The following is a 21,582-nucleotide window of genomic DNA, read 5'->3' as shown; positions in this document are numbered from 1 at the left end:
AGCTTGCTAGCTAGGTAAACAATGTACCTAGCTAAGAAAACAATGTGTAAGTTCACACACGTCACGTAACGCGTTAGCTAACAAGCCAGACAGCTAACGTTAGCTAGTCAAACAACAATAAACAGTGCTAACCAACCATGTTCAATGTTAGCTAGCTAACATTAGGCTCTAACTACAACAGCAAACGGCTCTGAGAAACAAATAATAACATCAGCTAGGGAGCCAGCCAGCTTACGTTAGCTTGAAATGAAACCACTTCCTGTCAAAATTAGAAAAAGTGTAATATCTGAAAATGTAACGTTAGCTAGCTAACGCTAGACTTTTTTACCTGTATACATCATCGTGCATGGATGTTTCTCCGTCAGGAATGTCATATCGCGGTTGCCCTTAGTTTGAGATTAAATCTGGAGACAGGTGTTTCCTCCATCTCTTTAGCTATCATACTATTATTCCACTGATTTCAAACTTGATCCTCCAGAAAGTGGAGAGCCACACTTATGCAGCTCCACTACACAATACATTTTTTTTTATGACACCGGCGTTCGACTGGATTACCAACAGACCAATCCGAACTCCTCTCTCAGCATGTCCAGACCACTCATTATCTCAGCCAATCATGGCTAGTGGGAAGGTTGCTAATGTTTTCTGTGGCTTAAGCAACAAGGCTTGTAAATTTAACAATTTTTTTCGTATTTACAGATGGCATACGAGTTTGTTAGTAAGGCACATGAACGTTCACATGTTCAAGAAGGCATTTCTGCCCAAAAAACGTATTTTGATTAAAAACATTTTTTACTTTCAAACGGCTCTCCTGTTAAGTCGTGACATACGCCTAGTTTCCTGAATCGGTGTGTCCAAACTTGTGACTGGTACTGTATGTAAATGTGATATTTCCGTTGTTTTTCTTATTATAATTTTGCAAAAAATTAAGAAAATATATTGATAAGGGGAAAAACAATTTAATCCATTTTAGTATACGGCTGTAACGTAACAAAATGTCAAAAGTCTAGCAGTCTGAATACTTTCCGAATGCACTATACGTCTCACTTGATTAAAATTCACTTCCTTTAATTCAAATTCAATTCAAATTCTGCTTCATGTAGAGTGTGTCCAATTCTTATTTTAATTCATGAGTTGTGTGTGCTGCCTCATAACTGACCCCTCTTTGGTCCTAAAGGAGCAGTACGAGCTCTACTGCGAGATGGGCTCCACCTTCCAGCTGTGCAAGATCTGCGCCGAGAACGACAAGGATGTAAAGATCGAGCCCTGCGGACACCTCATGTGCACCTCCTGCTTGACTGCCTGGCAGGTAATCAAATCAAATGTTGACGGTGCATTGCAGAGTGTATTTTGTCATTGTGAGTAGGGTTTGAATCTCAGGTTTGCATGACAGGGATGGATCATTTTACACTAGCACAATCTATCTTGGCATTGCATGTGTGCCAATTACTAGTGCACAGAAAACCAAACAGTCTTTCCCGTATTTGTTCGATTGAGACACAATTTATTTGAGCGTCTGTGGTGCAAACAAGGTATTTCTGTGTTTCCACTGTTAATGCTTTTCCAACAGTGTACCGGAACACAGCTTAAAACCCCAAACAGCAAGCAATGCAGGTGTAGAAGCACGGTATGTCTGATGTATCCATTCTAACAGACACTTCCAGAACAAAAAAAATCCTACTACAACTACTAAAGACTACTAAAGACATGGTGACCTCTGGTGGACATCCAGAGACTTACACAACTAGAGACTTTCTGTCAAACTATTCGTCACAGACTGATGGGGCAATTTCAACAGAGCGAGACACGAAGACATACAAGCGTAAATATGTACTTTGCACTTCTAAATCCGAATGAGCGGTTGTTAGGGTGCTAAATATCCACATGTACGATGAGTGTATTATTCAACTGTCTGTACGATAGTTGAATTCCTTAGTCTCTCATTCTCCCACTCTTTCTTTCTCAACCCCTTTTTCATTGCGTACCAAGTCGTCATATCGGGTTTGTCCACTAGGGACTTTTCATTACATTGTTAGTAATCAACGTATAATCTCCTGTGTGTGTGTGTTTATGTAATTCTTTGTGATTATTCCATTAGTTAGTAAATAAATAATTATGACAATTTGTGTAAGCTGATTCATCATGGAGACTGGGCTTCGTGCAGATTTATAGGATATTACGACGTTCAGAATGAGACTGAAATAGGAGCAAATGATTAATGGATGACGGATAGTATATCGAGATATTCTGATATTTTTGAGTGAAACGGTAACTCGTTAAATAAACTTCCCGTGGTGACCTAGATTACTACTTAATTAATTGTTATATGATTAATTCAATTGAACGTGGTAAAGTGGGGCAAAAAAGTATTTAGTCAGCCACCAATTGTGCAAGTTCTCCCACTTAAAAAGATGAGAGAGGCCTGTAATTTTCATCATAGGTACACTTCAACTATGACAGACAAAATGAGGGAAAAAAATCCAGAAAATCACATTGTAGGATTTTTAATGAATTTATTTGCAAATTATGGTGGAAATTAAGTATTTGGTCACCTACAAACAAGCAAGATTTCTGGCTCTCACAGACCTGTAACTTCTTCTTTAAGAGGCTCCTCTGTCCTCCACTCGTTACCTGTATTAATGGCACCTGTTTGAACTTGTTATCAGTATAAAAGACACCTGTCCACAACCTCAAACAGTCACACTCCAAACTCCACTATGGCCAAGACCAAAGAGCTGTCAAAGGACACCAGAAACAAAATTGTAGACCTGCACCAGGCTGGGAAGACTGAATCTGCAATAGGTAAGCAGCTTGGTTTGAAGAAATCAACTGTGGGAGCAATTATTAGGAAATGGAAGACATACAAGACCACTGATAATCTCCCTCGATCTGGGGCTCCACGCAAGATCTCACCCCGTGGGGTCAAAATGATCACAAGAACGGTGAGCAAAAATCCCAGAACCACACGGGGGGACCTAGTGAATGACCTGCAGAGAGCTGGGACCAAAGTAACAAAGCCTACCATCAGTAAGGGCATTGAAGATGAAACGTGGCTGGGTCTTTCAGCATGACAATGATCCCAAACACACCGCCCGGGCAACGAAGGAGTGGCTTCGTAAGAAGCATTTCAAGGTCCTGGAGTGGCCTAGCCAGTCTCCAGATCTCAACCCCATAGAAAATCTTTGGAGGGAGTTGAAAGTCCGTGTTGCCCAGCAACAGCCCCAAAACATCACTGCTCTAGAGGAGATCTGCATGGAGGAATGGGCCAAAATACCAGCAACAGTGTGTGAAAACCTTGTGAAGACTTACAGAAAACGTTTGACCTCTGTCATTGCCAAAAAAGGGTATATAACAAAGTATTGAGATAAACTTTTGTTATTGACCAAATACTTAATTTCCACCATAATTTGCAAATAAATTCATTAAAAATCCTACAATGTGATTTTCTGGATTTTTTTTTTCTCATTTTGTCTGTCATAGTTGAAGTGTACCTATGATGAAAATTACAGGCCTCTCTCATCTTTTTAAGTGGGAGAACTTGCACAATTGGTGGCTGACTAAATACTTTTTTGCCCCACTGTATGTAATTATTGGATGAATAGCCGTCTTCACATTAATGGTAGCAACGTCACGGCATAGTGTTATATGCTTTTGAATACAGTAGATGCTAGTGAGTAACATGGGTAACCAGAATCCCGGGAAAAAATAAAAAATAAAATAAAATGACAAGATCCGAGAAATTACAAAAACAATTATCCAATGTCAGCACTAACACAACATGCGCAACATCAGATTAGCAACAAATAAAAGAGCACATTATCCAAACAGCTTTTTGCATGGAAACCTTTTACATCACACAAAGTCGCCATAAATTCAAAGCGCATGCATAGTTGACAATGCCGGACTGCACACGCGACCCAAATGCAATGAATAAATCCTACAGGGAACCCCTACAGTAGGCCTATAGCCTATAAAAGAACATGTGCCTCTTTGAGCTGTCATTGTGAATCTTCAGGAAGTCACAAATTTGATAGGCCTATGCACAATTCACTGTCACATGAAGTCTGTTAACAATTCAGAGAGTCATGAGGGAAAATTCTATCTTCTCCTGTCCTAGAGCCTACGCTATTTTCCTATCCAGTCCCAAAATCTTGACTCATGTCTCGCATGAAAATTCTTAACTTTATTCTGTAATCCATAGGTTGCATTATCAGAGCACGTCTCTCGTGTATGCCTGTCAAAATACCGCTATAACTATTTCCACTCTTCATCTCCCTGTTATTCATGAGCTGATCTGCTATCTGTATAATCGTCAACTCGATTTAGCCAAATATAGGAGATATTCTGTAATTCGTTGGAGGTTATCTAGCAAGTTTAGCAACTTTGGTCTTTTCACTTTTGTTTGACTGAGTAAGAATGACTATACAACGCTATACTCGGAGTGTGCTCTTGTGCATTGAGATAGCCTACTGCTGAAATGCGCTGCCGAACAAAGATAGTTACTCTATCATTAGTAAATACCGTATAATTTGATCTGAAATCTTGGTGCAGCCAAGCCGACAGGGTGGCACAGCGCCCCTCTTATCTGGGGAGAACCCAGGCAAAGAGACCATATCTTGATTTTAAATGCTTTAAATGGGCACTTCCAGGATAAATATGAATTATTACCGGTATTGAAACTTGGTACTACTACTTCCGGCGCCGACAGAGATGGCCGCCTCGGTTCGCGTTCCTAGGAAACTATGCAGTATTTTGTTTTTTTACGTGTTATTTCTTACATTGGTACCCCAGGTAATCTTATGTTTCATTACATACAGTCGGGAGGAACTACTGAATATAAGAGCAACGTCAACTCACTATCATTACGACCAGGAATATGACTCTCCCGAAGCGGATCCTGTGTTTTGCCTTCCACCCAGTACAATGGATCTGATCCCAGCCGGCGACCCTAAACAGCGACGCCGTAAAAGGGGCAAACGAAGCGGTCTTCTGGTCAGGCTTCGGAGACGGGCACATCGCGCTCCACTCCCTAGCATACTACTCGCCAATGTCCAGTCTCTTGACAACAAGGTTGATGAAATCCGAGCAAGGGTTGCCTTCCAGAGAGACATCAGAGACTGTAACGTTCTTTGCTTCACGGAAACATGGCTCACTCGAGAGACGCTAACGGAGTCGGTGCAGCCAGCTGGTTTCTTCACGCATCGCGCCGACAGAAACAAACATCTTTCTGGTAAGAAGAGGGGAGGGGGGGTATGCCTTATGATCAACGAGACGTGGTGTGATCATAACAACATACAGGAACTCAAGTCATTCTGTTCACCTGACTTAGAATTCCTCACAATCAAATGTCGACCGCATTATCTACCAAGGGAATTCTCTTCGATTATAATCACAGCCGTATATATTCCCCCCCCCCCAAGCAGACACATCGATGGCCCTGAACGAACTTCATTTGACTCTATGTAAACTGGAAACCATATATCCTGAGGCTGCATTTATTGTAACTGGGGATTTTAACAAGGCTAATCTGAAAACAAGGCTCCCTAAATTTTATCAGCATATCGATTGCACGACCCGGGCTGGCAAAACCCTGGATCATTGTTATTCTAACTTCCGCGACGTATATAAGGCCCTCCCTCGCCCTCCTTTCGGGAAAAGCTGACCACGACTCCATTTTGTTGCTCCCAGTCTATAAACAGAAACTAAAACAGGAAGCACCCGTGCTCAGGTCTGTTCAACACTGGTCCAACCAATCGGATTCCATGCTTCAAGATTGCTTCGATCACGTGGACTGGGATTTGTTCCGCATAGCGTCGAACAACAACATTGATGAATACGCTGATTCGGTGAGCGAGTTTATTAGCAAGTGCATCGGTGATGTTGTACCCACAGCGTCTATTAAAACATTCCCCAACCAGAAACCACGGATTGATGGCAGCATTCACGCAAAACTGAAAGCGCAAACCACTGCTTTTATTCAGGGCAAGGTGACCGGAAACATGACCGAATACAAACAGTGTTGCTATTCCCTCCGCAAGGCAATCAAACAAGCAAAGCGTCAGTATAGAGACAAAGTAGAGTCGCAATTCAACGGCTCAGACACCAGAGGTATGTGGCAGGGTCTACAGTCAATCACGGACTACAAAAGAAAAACCAGCCCCGTCGCGGACCACGATGTCTTGCTCCCAGACAATCTAAACAACTTCTTTGCTCGCTTTGAGGACAAGAACAGTGCCACTGACACGGCCCGCTACCAGAACCTGTGGGCTCTCCTTCACCGCAGCCAACGTGAGTAAAAGATTTAAACGTGTTAACCCTCGCAAGGCTGCAGTCCAAGACGGCATCTCCAGCCGCTTCCTCAGAGCATGCGCAGACCAGCTGGCTGGTGTGTTTACGGACATATTCAATCAATCCTTATCCCAGTCTGCTGTTCCCACATGCTTCAAGAGGGCCACCATTGTTCCTGTTTCCAAGAAAGCTAAGGTAACTGAGCTAAATGACTACCGCACCACAGCACTCACTTCCGTCATCATGAAGTGCTTTGAGAGACTATTCAAGGACCATATCACCTCCACCCTACCTGACACCCTAGACCCACTCCAATTTGCTTACCGCCCCAATAGGTCCACAGACGACGCAATCGCGATCACACTGCACACTGCCCTAACCCATCTGGACAAGAGGAATACCTTTGTAAGAATGCTGTTCATCGACTACAGCTCAGCATTTAACACCATAGTACCCTCCAAACTCGTCATTAAGCCCGAGACCCTGGGTCTCAACCCCGCCCTGTGCAACTGGGTCCTGGACTTCCTGACGGGCCGCCCCCAGGTGGTGAGGGTAGGTAACAACATCTCCACCCCGCTGATCCTCAACACTGGGCCCCACAAGGGTGCATTCTCAGCCCTCTCCTGTACTCCCTGTTCACCCATGACTGCGTGGCCATGCACGCCTCCAACTCAATCATCAAGTTTGCAGACGACACTACAGTGGTAGGCTTGATTACCAACAACGACGAGACGGCCTACAGGGAGGAGGTGAGTGCCCTTGGAGTGTGGTGTCAGGAAAATAACCTCACACTCAATGTCAACAAAACAAAGGAGATGATCGTGGACTTCAGGAAACAGCAGAGGGAGCACCCCCCTATCCACATTGACGGGACAGTAGTGGAGAGGGTAGTAAGTTTTAAGTTCCTCGGTGTACACATCACGGACAAACTGAATTGGTTCACCCACACAGACAGCGTTGTGAAGAAGGTGCAGCAGCGCCTCTTCAACCTCAGGAGGCTGAAGAAATTCGGCTTGTCACCAAAAGCACTCACAAACTTCTACAGATGCACAATCGAGAGCATCCTGTCGGGCTGTATCACCGCCTGGTACGGCAACTGCTCCGCCCACAACCGTAAGGCTCTCCAGAGGGTAGTGAGGTCTGCACAACGCATCACCGGGGGCAAACTACCTGCCCTCCAGGACACCTACACCACCCGATGTCACAGGAAGGCCATAAAGATCATCAAGGACAACAACCACCCGAGCCACTGCCTGTTCACCCCGCTATCATCCAGAAGGCGAGGTCAGTACAGGTGCATCAAAGCAGGGACTGAGAGACTGAAAAACAGCTTCTATCTCAAGGCCATCAGACTGTTAAACAGCCACCACTAACATTTAGTGGCCGCTGCCAACATACTGACTCAACTCCAGCCACTTTAATAATGGGAATTGATGGAAATGTATGTAAAAATGTACCACTAGCCACTTTAAACAATGCCACTTAATATAATGTTTACGTACCCTACATTACTCATCTCATATGTATATACTGTACTCTATATCATCTACTGCATCTTGCCATCTTTATGTAATACATGTATCACATACTTTAAACTATGCCACTTTATGTTTATATTGTTTATATACCCTACATTACTCATCTCATATGTATATACTGTACTCTATACCATCTACTGCATCTTGCCTATGCCGTTCTGTACCATCACTCATTCATATATCTTTATGTACATATTCTTTATCCCTTTACACTTGTGTGTATAAGGTAGTAGTTGTGGAATTGTTAGGTTAGATTACTCATTGGTTATTACTGCATTGTCGGAACTAGAAGCACAAGCGTTTCGCTACACTCGCATTAACATCTGCTAACCATGTGTATGTGACAAAATAAAATTGTATTTTATTTGGTAGATTTTCTTGAAAATATTGTTCCTTGGTAGGTGGTACATCTGCAGAGAAAGCAAAACCCTGCTTGAATGGAACATTTGTGTGTGTGTGTGTGTGTGTGTGTGTGTGTGTGTGTGTGTGTGTGTGTGTGTGTGTGTGTGTGTGTGTGTGTGTGTGTGTCAGATCGGACGGCAATTAACCTCGTCACATTAACCTACTCAACAAGGACTTCTGGTTCTACTTATTCTTTTTTTAAATTAAAACATCTGCCATTACTCAAAGATTCTTGATCACATCCTGGTATTTTTATTTAAGTTAGTTTCTTAATGCAGAAGGGGTGGGCCCTGTAGGATTTGAATGGCCATTCTGTTTTTGGAAAGGACGTCTTTGCGGGGCTTCTCTTCTGTTGTGATCAGATATGGGTGTTTTTGGCCAAGAGCGGTGATGCATATGTTTTTACACATTTACTGTAATGTACATACATGGCTCTTCAACTCTGAATCTTCTGATTTGATTGATCAGATTCATATCTAACCTAGGACCATAACTTACATGTCATATGACTGGGATCATCTGCATTTAATATACCTGGGGTTGCAAAATTCCTGGAACTTTCAATAAATTCCCTGGTTTTCCAGAAATCATGATTGGAGGATTCCGGATTTCCTGCTTATTCCCGCCTGATTACGGAACCCTCCAGTGGTGTAAAAATTACCCAATTGTTATACTTGAGTAAAAGTAAAGATACCTTATTAGAAAATGACTCAAGTAAAAGTGAAAGTCACCCAGTAAAATACTACTTGTCTAAAAGTATTTGGTTTTAAATATACTTAAGTATCAAAAGTAAATGTAATAGCTCAAATATACTAAATTATCAAAGTAAAAGTATAAATAATTTCACATTCCTTATGCTAAGCAAATCAGACTGCACGATTTTCATTTATATATTTTTTAAATTTAAGGATAGCCAGGGGCACACTTCAACACTTTGACAATCATTTACAAACGAAGCATGTGTGTTTAGTGAGTCCGCCAGATCAGAGGCAGTAGAGATGACCAGGGATGTTCTGTTGATAAGTGTGTAAATTAGACCATTTTCCGTCCCTGCTAAGCATTTGAAATGTAAGGATTACTTTTGGGTGTCAGAGAAAATGTATGGAGTAAAAAGTATACTATTTTCTTTAGGAATGTAGTGAAATAAAAGTTGTCAAAAATATCAATAGTGAAGTACAGATTTCCCCCCAAAATGCTTAAGTAGTCCTTTAAAGTATTTTTACTTAAGTATTTTACACCACTGGAATCCTCCAACCATAATTTTGGGAAAACCAGGGAATTTATATTACCAGAAACAATGCATTGCATTGTCACCCGATGCTGAATGTGTCTGCAAGGCTGCCTGCGTGAAATATGGCCGTGGGTGGACCGGCCCACGGGAGGCCAGTTTTTGAGGACAGGGGATTTTTCTGCAGTGTCAGTGAGCCTGAGCAGCCTCCCACTCTAATTAGGATTGGTTTCCAAAAATGCTTTGATGCCTTTCGCAAGTCCCCAACCAGATAGATGGCTGCCACAATCAGGCTTTTGTTCTTGTAAATATCGCCTCCCTTTGATTCACTAAAGTTGAAGCAGAGGGAAACCTCATCATGAAAGATGGAAGCCTTTTATTTATTTATAGTGCTGATTGTTTTCCTCTGCCATGTTTAATCTGTATTCGGGGCACTGAGGCTTGTAGATTGTCAAAATGACTTCCTTCTTATTAATGTGTGTGCATGTCTTCACTTTACTCTGCCAGTGCTCTTTTTAAGGGGGAAAAGGAAAGATGTCTTACCAAGGCCTACAGGTTCTTTTGAATGAAACCATGTGTCCCAGCTGTCTGCAATTGCCTCTCTTGCTTTAGATCCCACAGCGTCTGTGCGTGTGTGTTGTATGCCTGAATGTGTATAGTTTCTGGGCATGTGCATGTGGGATTGCATTTATTTGAATGTTTGATTCATTTAATTACTTATGTTTTTTGGCCTATATAGTACAGTGCATCTTTTAGCTGCAAATACACGGAAGCTTGATGTGTGTTTCTCGACAGGAGTCGGACGGACAAGGGTGCCCTTTCTGCCGGTGTGAGATCAAAGGCACAGAGCCGATCATCGTGGACCCTTTTGACCCGCGCAACACAGGGGCTAAGTGCTTCTTCCTGGATGACTTTAGCTCGCCTATGCTGGACCTGGACGACCTGGACGAGGATAGAGAGGACTGTCTGGTCATGAACAGACTGGCCTCCATCAGGAAGGTACTTCACATCCTTCATTTACTATCACTTTTAGTCTATTATTATACTACGTAATTGTATGAATTCATTTATTTATTTGAAAATTGTAAAATACATATGGAGTTGCCTCAGCCATGTGAGTACAACAAAATACACACACTAAACATTAGAGGATTTAAAAATCATGGTAGCGCTTCATAATAATTCCACGTAATAAAGCATTTATAATGGATTAGTAAATCGCTTCTTTATCATTTATTAATCATTACTCCCACATTTGTAAATGCAGGTAACGTAGGTATTCACACATAAACAACCTTTTAAAGTATTTATGAATGATTCATAAGATCATTAATAAGATGTCTTTAATAGGTCCTTACATTATAAACCATTTACAGATATTACTATGGAATACTGAAGTATAATTTCAAGCATTTCATAAGTGTCAAAGGCTTTTATTGACAATTACATGAAGTTGCTGCAAAGAGTCAATATTTGCAGTTTTGACCCTTCTTTTTCAAGACCTCTGCAATCCGCCCTGGCATGCTGTCAATTAACTTCTGGGCCACATCCTGACTGATGGCAGTCCATTCTTGCATAATCAATGCTTGGATTTTGTCAGAATTTGTGGGTTTTTGTTTGTCCACCCGCCTCTTGAGGATTGACCACAAGTTCTCAATGGGATTAAGGTCTGGGGAGTTTCCTTGCCATGGACCCAAAATATTGATGTTTTGTTCCCCGAGCCACTTAGTTATCACTTTTGCCTTATGGCAAGGTGCTCCATCATGCTGGAAAAGGCATTGTTTGTCACCAAACTGTTCCTGGATGGTTGGGAGAAGTTGCTCTCAGAGGATGTGTTGGTACCATTCTTTATTCATGGCTGTGTTCTTAGGCAAAATTGTGAGTGAGCCTACTACCTTGGCTGAGAAGCAACCCCACACATGAATAATCTCAGGATGCTTTACTGTTTGTATGACACAGGACTGCGCTCACCTTGTCTTCTCCGGACAAGCTTTTTTCCGGATGCCCCAAACAATCGTAAAGGGGAACTTTACGTGTATGATCTTATTATTTGTTTCTCAGAGCCATTTCCTTGGCTAGTTATAGCCTAATATTAGCTAGCTAACATTGAACCTTGTTGGTTATCTACCTGCAGATTCATGCAGGGTAGTAACGTCATGAGTTGGGATTCTGGTTCATTATTTAGCTAGCTAGTTGTTAGTGACATTCTATTTCAATAGAATGTCACTTTAACAACTGTTGATAGACTGTAGCTTGTAAATTCGCTCTGGCTATCTACTCTGATTTCAGACCACGGGTAATAAGATAGTCTAGCTAGCTACGTTTTCAGATATTACACGTTTATAATTTGGACATAAATTATTTTCATTTCAAGTTAAAGTGTACCGTTAGCTAGCTAGCTAACGTTAGCTGGCTGGCTCGCTAGCTAACATTACGTGTATGATCTTATTATTTGTATCTCAGAGCCATTTGCTTGGCTAGTTAGAGCCTAATGTTAGCTAGCTAGCATTGAACTTGTTTGGTTAGCTAGCTAGCAGGGTAGCTAGCAGTTAGCTAGCAGGGTTAGCAGGGTTAGCTAGCAGGGTAGTAACGTCATGAGTTGGGATTATGGTTAATTGTTTAGCTAGCTAAACAAAATACTCCACTATGCAAGTAACCATTTCGGGTGCGTTCTTAAATTCAGTCTGGCCTACTCCCGTCTGAGTGTGCCAGAGCGCAGAATAACTGATGAATTTACGAACGCTCAACACCTGTTGAATATGGCCGGTGTCAGTAAACGTTTGCAAAAAAAGCGTAATTAAATTGTTGCCAGCAGCACAGTTACAGTCACCAATGCTCTGGATAACATGAAAACAGCCTAACCAGCTCTGCTAGGGTGAGTATAATAGTCAGAGTTTGGTTGGGGGATAAATCTTAAGAGGGTGTGAACGATGCTGAATGGGTGTAGACAAAGAAGAGGTCTCCGGTAGGTACCAAAATATTCAAAGGCCATTTTCTCAAAAGTGAGGTTGCAAGTTTATCAACTTTCAAAGCAGAATTACTTTCCCATTGTTCCCCAAATGCAGTGTATGATATACCATTTTGTAGCTCTGTGTCTCTGCTTTTATCCAATGTAAACAACACCATTTCAAAATTGTATCCCATAAGGTAATTCAAGGAATAGTAAAATAGACCATAGACAGGTTTCCCTCATTCTGTAAGGTTCTGTATCTATTTTCTTAGTCAACCTTCTGTCATGTTTCGTTGTGTTCTTGAACGTAGCCCTGTCTTTAATTTTTGTTCATTGATTTCACCTGTGTTAGTTTCTCACCTGGTCTCATCAGCTCCTTATTTAGTTCAGTTCATTTTGTTTGTGCCTTTGTGAGGTATTGTTCGTTTTGACTCTACTATGCCTTTCCTAGCTCGTTTGTGAGAACCAGTTATAGCCTTCAGTCCTAGTTTTGTTTCACCTGCTTGTTTGCCTACCCTGTGTATGACCATTGCCTGCCTGTGACCACGATTCCTGCATTCTGCGAAGGCGAAATTAACACCTGCCGCGCTCTGTGACGGAATCTACACCTTTTTCTCCCTGAGTATTCATTACACATTCAGGTGCAGCGCTCTCTCTCTCCTTGTGGTCCGAATCACACATAATCACACTGATAATTAGGAAAAAGTGTATAATTGATCAATTATTGATACTATTGATAAATTATACACTTTTTCCTAATTATCAGTCTTTACATATTACATTTAAATCTCACCCAATGTCTAACCTTTCTAGTGAGCGTTATCAGGCCATACCATAAAGTCAGATCAGAGGTCAGAGGTAATTTCACCCCGTTAAGTGAGTGTTTCATTCCCCTTTCTTTCCCTGTACCTCAGACTCTTTATTTAAAGACATTTAAAATATTGTGTGTACCAGGTTTACACTGGGTTTTTCAGTACATTTCTTATCAAGAGAATCTACATGTGTGCAACCAAAACTCGGACAATAGATACTTCAGAAAATGTAATTTGTGTACTCTTTAAGGTGCATCCTTTCTAACGTGTGAAAAACCCACTAAAACCACATTAAAATAACCCACACAATAAATCAAATGCAGTATTAACACCACTAACAAATATTCATAACAGGTGGGTCGTGTATGGTAAAATGTAGGGTAAATACAAACAAAATGACCAGGCCTTACTTAATTTGAGAGCTCCCTTAACAGCTGGATCCGGGTACCTTTATACTGTATAGTACACAGTCTCAATAACTGCTCTCCTAAGGAACCTGCCCCAGGATGACTTTCAAAGGGAGAGATACAGAATCACTGGTAAACTTGGTAGTGGACATTCATCAGTCATGGAATAAAAAAAAAATAAAGATCTACTTGGTTTTCACACTGCTACATCCTAGTCAGTCCAAGCTCACTGCATCTTGGGCAGGAAGTCTTGATAAAAGCATGCGTAGACAGAATCGCACTTCCGACGATACAGTGTCTCGTTAAGCGGAATAGGCACCTTCTAAAGAAAACAACCCCAGAGCCCATTTCTTGTAATCTTGTAATTTTGACCTATTGCGTTGACATATGTCCTCTACGGACTGTCCCTGTGACATCCACTAGTCAAAATATGAAACCTGTTGTTTAACAAATCTGCCAGGTCTTTCAAAACAGTTGCTGGCTTATCAGCTCAATATTCGGTACTAATTCCATTTTGGACACAGTTCCACGTAATGGAAACATTGTTTTTTTTAGATGACATTATCTTCTTACTTAAATCACTGGCGTTACCCACACTAGAATTCAGTAATAATAATTGGAAATGGTCAAAAACATCTCTTATTCAGTTATTCATACATCTGTCCCAAATGTCTTACTGTGTCCATTACAGCCTGTTTGAGTTCAGTGAGTTCCACTCATTTTCACTGGCGGCTTTTCTATTCGTCCACAGGAAGCTTATCTTTAAACCGAACAACAGATGGCAACCTCTAATATAATCAGTAGGACCCAAGGCTCAATCCCTCTGTTTGTTATGTGACCTTGTATTGAAACATTTACTTCTTCAAATTACTAAGATATTGTATTATTAGTGTGCTATCTGAAACCCACTAATATTTCCATTCACTTTATTACTTTCAATAGTCTCCATATCTGTTTCCTTCAACTAGTACTCTCCCTTCCCAATAGGAAAACCCTCTCAATAACTAGTGCTAATACACACAGATCACTCTCAAACAAAGTCAAGTCCTGTACCTTTAGCAAAAGTGGATATGTCTTAGTCTGACACACCTGTTTCCCAGAAACAGACAGTCATACAATGCTTTAGCCTTATCTTTATCAAATGATCCATAAAGCGACCACTCTGAACATTTCTCTTAATACTTTTTACACCAGAATGGCTACCACAGCATTCTGCAGCGATATGTCATCCCATCTGGTAAGCGCTTAGTGGGACTATCATTTGTTTTTCAACAGGACAATGACCCAACACACCTCCAGGCTGTGTAAGGGCTATTTGACCAAGAAGGAGAGTGATGTAGTGCTGCATCAGATGGCCTGGCCTCCACATAGTGAGGATCCCTCCCAGGCACAATCAATCAGTCACTTGCATGAACCCAGTCAACTTGGTTATTAGAAAGGCACAAACATAACATTTTCCCTTACACTATTTTGAGATCTTAAGGAGCATTAGGTACTGCTACAAATGGCTTGTCCTTCTTTTTGTGAGAAATGACACTGGTCACTATTCATAAAATATAAATAGCCCACACTTTAGATGAGGCCATGCAAAAAATACTTGAATAATGATTAGTAAATGGTTTATAAGGATCTATATTAAACATCTTATGAATGGAGTAATGATTAATAAATGATAAATAAGCAATTTACTCATTCGTTATAAATGCTTTATTACGTGGAGTTATTATAAAGTGCTACCACAAACCTAAAGTCAGACAACTTTGTAGCGATCTGAGATGTCTCTTGAGCTGCATTCCGTCGATCTGCTATTTGTTCGTGACTTACAGTATCTTTGTTTCACAACTACTTCAGGAGTCGAGACACGTTCTTCAGGAATTACATTTTACGGATAAAATTTGGTCAGAGAATCCACACCTGGGGTCCCATTCCCCTGATTAGAGGGACAGAAAGAAGTTTAAAAAATAATGATACATATTAAAATAGTAACACCAGGAATAAAATACATAAGTATAAAATGAAATTGTATTTGTCACATGCATCGTAAGCAACATGTGTAGACTAAGCAACATGTGGGACTTATACACACCCATCCCAACGACAACTTGCCTATATACACACCCATCCCAACGACAACTTGCCTATATACACACCCATCCCAACGACAACTTGTCTATATACTCACCCATCCCAACGACAACTTGTCTATATACACACCCATCCCAACGACGACTTGTCTATATACACACCCATCCCAACGACGACTTGCCTGTATACACACCCATCCCAACGACAACTTGCCTATGTACACACCCATCCCAACGACAACTTGTCTATGTACACACCCATCCCAACGACAACTTGTCTATATACTCACCCATCCCAACGACAACTTGCCTATATACACACCCATCCCAACGACGACTTGCCTATATACACACCCATCCCAACGACAACTTGCCTATATACACACCCATCCCAACGACAACTTGTCTATATACACACCCATCCCAACGACGACTTGTCTATATACACACCCATCCCAACGACAACTTGCCTATATACACACCCATCCCAACGACAACTTGTCTATGTACACACCCATCCCAACGACAACTTGCCTATATACACACCCATCCCAACGACAACTTGTCTATGTACACACCCATCCCAACGACAACTTGTCTATATACTCACCCATCCCAACGACAACTTGCCTATATACACACCCATCCCAACGACGACTTGCCTATATACACACCCATCCCAACGACAACTTGCCTATATACACACCCATCCCAACGACAACTTGTCTATATACACACCCATCCCAACGACGACTTGTCTATATACACACCCATCCCAACGACAACTTGCCTATATACACACCCATCCCAACGACGACTTGTCTATATACACACCCATCCCAACGACGACTTGTCTATATACACACCCATCCCAACGACAACTTGCCTATATACTCACCCATCCCAAACGACAAATTGCCTATATACACACCCATCCCAACGACAACTTGTCTATATACACACCCATCCCAATGACGACTTGTCTATATACACACCCATCCCAACGACGACTTGCCTATATACTCACCCATCCCAAACGACAAATTGCCTATATACACACCCATCCCAACGACAACTTGCCTATATACACACCCATCCCAACGACAACTTGCCTATATACACACCCATCCCAACGACAACTTGTCTATATACACACCCATCCCAACGACAACTTGTCTATGTACACACCCATCCCAACGACAACTTGCCTATATACACACCCATCCCAACGACAACTTGCCTATATACACACCCATCCCAACGACAACTTGTCTATATACACACCCATCCCAACGACAACTTGTCTATATACACACCCATCCCAACGACAACTTGCCTATATACTCACCCATCCCAACGACAACTTGTCTATGTACACACCCATCCCAACGACAACTTGCCTATATACTCACCCATCCCAACGACAACTTGTCTATGTACACACCCATCCCAACGACAACTTGCCTATATACACACCCATCCCAACGACAAATTGCCTATATACACACCCATCCCAACGACAAATTGCCTATATACACACCCATCCCAACGACGACTTGTCTATGTACACACCCATCCCAACCACTTACATACGTCTGCGTGTGGGTGTGCAAATTGTATATTATTATTACAAAAAAAACAAACATTTACTTTATCAAATCTCTGGTAAACCATTATACTCTTCTTTACAAATTCCTTCTTTACACGAGTGTTCTATTCATACAGGAGTTGAAATATTTACAGTAGTGTTTTATTTATACAGCATACTCAGGAATAGTACTCTCTCCTTTCATATCTTCACATACAGAATCACTATATAACATTATAAATCAACATAGGTATTCACATCCACACCACTCCATGTGCATCTTCAACGATTCCTAAATGCCTACAATAACACCTCATGCTCAATAACACGTTGTGCTATTATCAGTGGTTCTCAGACCACGTAGAAACTTCTCATAAATGCCTACAGACAATTGTCAGTGGAGCTTGTCTATCGGTGCATTCTATATGTATCTTCAACTGTTCTCTTGCCGCTACTTCCTATACATATAAAATAACACCTCATGCTATTACCATGGGTGGTGGTGGACAGAATATATATGTTATATTTGGTAAAAGACAAAGTCCATATTATGGCAAGCACAGCTCAAATAGGCAAAGAGAAACAACAGTCCAGCATTACTTTAAGACATGATGGTCAGTCAATCTGGAATATTTCAAGAACTTTCAAAGTGTCTTCAAGTGCATTTGCAAAAACCATCAAGCGCTATGATGAAACTGGCTCTCATGACCGCCACAGGAAAGGAAGACTCAGAGTTACCTCTGCTGCAGAGGATAAGTTCATTAGAGTTAACTGCAACTCAGTTAACTGAGGCCCAAATAAATGCTTCACAGAGTTAAATTAACAGACACATCTCAACATCCACTGTTCAGAGGAGACTGCGTGAATCAGACCCTCATGGACCCTCAATTTCTGCAAAGAATCCACTTCTAAAGGACACCAATAAGAAGAAGAGACTTGCTTGGGCCAAGAAACACGAGCAATGGACATTAGACCGCTGGAAATCTGTTGTTTGGTCTGATGAGTCCAAATTTGAGATTTTTGGTTCCATATGCGTGTCTTTGTGAGATGCAGAGTAGGGGAACGGATGATCTCCGCATGGAGGAGGAGGTGTGATGTGTGGGGGTGTTTTGCTGGTGACACTGTCTGGGATTTATTTAGAATTCAAGGAACATTTAACCAGAATGGCTACCACAGCATTCTGCAGCGATATGTCATCCCATCTGGTAAGCGCTTAGAGGGACTATCATTTGTTTTTCAACAGGACAATGACCCAACACACCTCCAGGCTGTGTAAGGGCTATTTGACCAAGAAGGAGAGTGATGTAGTGCTGCATCAGATGGCCTGGCCTCCACATAGTGAGGATCCCTCCCAGGCACAATCAATCAGTCACTTGCATGAACCCAGTCAACTTGGTTATTAGAAAAGCACAAACATAACATTTTCCCTTACACTATTTTGAGATCTTAAGGAGCATTAGGTACTGCTACAAATGGCTTGTCCTTCTTTTTGTGAGAAATGACACTGGTCACTATTCATAAAATATAAATAGCCCACACTTTAGATGAGGCCATGCAAAAAATACTTGAATAATGATTAGTAAATGGTTTATAAGGATCTATATTAAACATCTTATGAATGGAGTAATGATTAATAAATGATAAATAAGCAATTTACTCATCCATTATAAATGCTTTATTACGTGGAGTTATTATAAAATGCTACCACAAACCTAAAGTCAGACAACTGTGTAGCGATCTGAGATGTCTCTTGAGCTGCATTCCGTCGATCTGCCATTTGTGCGTGACTTACAGTATCTTTGTTTCACAACTACTTCAGGAGTCGAGACACGTTCTTCAGGAATGACATTTTACGGATAGAATTTGGTCAGAGAATCCACACCTGGGGTCCCATTCCCCTGATTAGAGGGACAGAAAGAAGTTTAAAAAATAATGATACATATTAAAATAGTAACACCAGGAATAAAATACATAAGTATAAAATGAAATTGTATTTGTCACATGCATCGTAAGCAACATGTGTAGACTAAGCAACATGTGGGACTTATACACACCCATCCCAACGACAACTTGCCTATATACACACCCATCCCAACGACAACTTGTCTATGTACACACCCATCCCAACGACAACTTGCCTATATACACACCCATCCCAACGACAACTTGCCTATATACACACCCATCCCAACGACAACTTGCCTATATACACACCCATCCCAACGACAACTTGCCTATATACTCACCCATCCCAACGACAACTTGTCTATGTACACACCCATCCCAACGACAACTTGCCTATATACACACCCATCCCAACGACAACTTGCCTATATACACACCTATCCCAACGACAACTTGCCTATATACACACCCATCCCAACGACGACTTGTCTATATACACACCCATCCCAACGACAACTTGCCTATATACACACCCATCCCAACGACAACTTGCCTATATACACACCCATCCCAACGACGACTTGTCTATGTACACACCCATCCCAACGACGACTTGTCTATGTACACACCCATCCCAACGACGACTTGTCTATGTACACACCCATCCCAACGACAACTTGCCTATGTACACACCCATCCCAACGACAACTTGCCTATATACACACCCATCCCAACGACAAATTGCCTATATACACACCCATCCCAATGACGAATTGCCTATATACACACCCATCCCAACGACAACTTGCCTATATACACACCCATCCCAACGACGACTTGCCTATATACACACCCATCCCAACGACGACTTGTCTATGTACACACCCATCCCAACGACAACTTGCCTATATACGCACCCATCCCAATGACGACTTGTCTATATACACACCCATCCCAATGACGACTTGTCTATATACACACCCATCCCAACGACGACTTGCCTATATACTCACCCATCCCAAACGACAAATTGCCTATATACACACCCATCCCAAACGACAAATTGCCTATATACACACCCATCCCAATGACGACTTGTCTATATACACACCCATCCCAATGACGACTTGTCTATATACACACCCATCCCAACGACGACTTGTCTATATACACACCCATCCCAACGACGACTTGCCTATATACTCACCCATCCCAAACGACAACTTGCCTATATACGCACCCATCCCAATGACAACTTGCCTATATACACACCCATCCCAATGACGACTTGTCTATATACACACCCATCCCAACGACGACTTGCCTATATACTCACCCATCCCAAACGACAAATTGCCTATATACACACCCATCCCAACGACAACTTGCCTATATACACACCCATCCCAACGACAACTTGCCTATATACTCACCCATCCCAACGACAACTTGTCTATGTACACACCCATCCCAACGACAACTTGCCTATATACACACCCATCCCAACGACAAATTGCCTATATACACACCCATCCCAACGACAAATTGCCTATATACACACCCATCCCAACGACGACTTGTCTATGTACACACCCATCCCAACCACTTACATACGTCTGCGTGTGGGTGTGCAAATTGTATATTATTATTACAAAAAAAACAAACATTTACTTTATCAAATCTCTGGTAAACCATTATACTCTTCTTTACAAATTCCTTCTTTACACGAGTGTTCTATTCATACAGGAGTTGAAATATTTACAGTAGTGTTTTATTTATACAGCATACTCAGGAATAGTACTCTCTCCTTTCATATCTTCACATACAGAATCACTATATAACATTATAAATCAACATAGGTATTCACATCCACACCACTCCATGTGCATCTTCAACGATTCCTAAATGCCTACAATAACACCTCATGCTCAATAACACGTTGTGCTATTATCAGTGGTTCTCAGACCACGTAGAAACTTCTCATAAATGCCTACAGACAATTGTCAGTGGAGCTTGTCTATCGGTGCATTCTATATGTATCTTCAACTGTTCTCTTGCCGCTACTTCCTATACATATAAAATAACACCTCATGCTATTACCATGGGTGGTGGTGGACAGAATATATATGTTATATTTGGTAAAAGACAAAGTCCATATTATGGCAAGCACAGCTCAAATAGGCAAAGAGAAACAACAGTCCAGCATTACTTTAAGACATGATGGTCAGTCAATCTGGAATATTTCAAGAACTTTCAAAGTGTCTTCAAGTGCATTTGCAAAAACCATCAAGCGCTATGATGAAACTGGCTCTCATGACCGCCACAGGAAAGGAAGACTCAGAGTTACCTCTGCTGCAGAGGATAAGTTCATTAGAGTTAA

At 41.5% G+C, this 21,582-nt stretch overlaps 1 protein-coding gene across 1 annotated transcript in view; it reads left to right on the top strand.

Moving 5' to 3' along the window:
• Positions 1-21,582, top strand: part of cblb (Cbl proto-oncogene B, E3 ubiquitin protein ligase) — a 201,502-nt gene that overhangs the window by 115,461 nt on the left and 64,459 nt on the right. Inside the window, exons 9-10 of the mRNA XM_039006030.1 lie at positions 1,178-1,309; positions 10,252-10,455. Coding sequence (XP_038861958.1) covers positions 1,178-1,309; positions 10,252-10,455 — 336 coding nt within the window. The remainder of the gene's footprint in view (positions 1-1,177; positions 1,310-10,251; positions 10,456-21,582) is intronic.

The sequence above is a fragment of the Salvelinus namaycush genome, chromosome 12 (genome assembly GCF_016432855.1).
Source record: "Salvelinus namaycush isolate Seneca chromosome 12, SaNama_1.0, whole genome shotgun sequence".
NCBI lineage: Eukaryota > Metazoa > Chordata > Actinopteri > Salmoniformes > Salmonidae > Salvelinus > Salvelinus namaycush.
The sequence above is the reverse complement of the archived record's forward strand: the minus strand, read 5'-3'. Positions and strand labels throughout refer to the sequence as shown.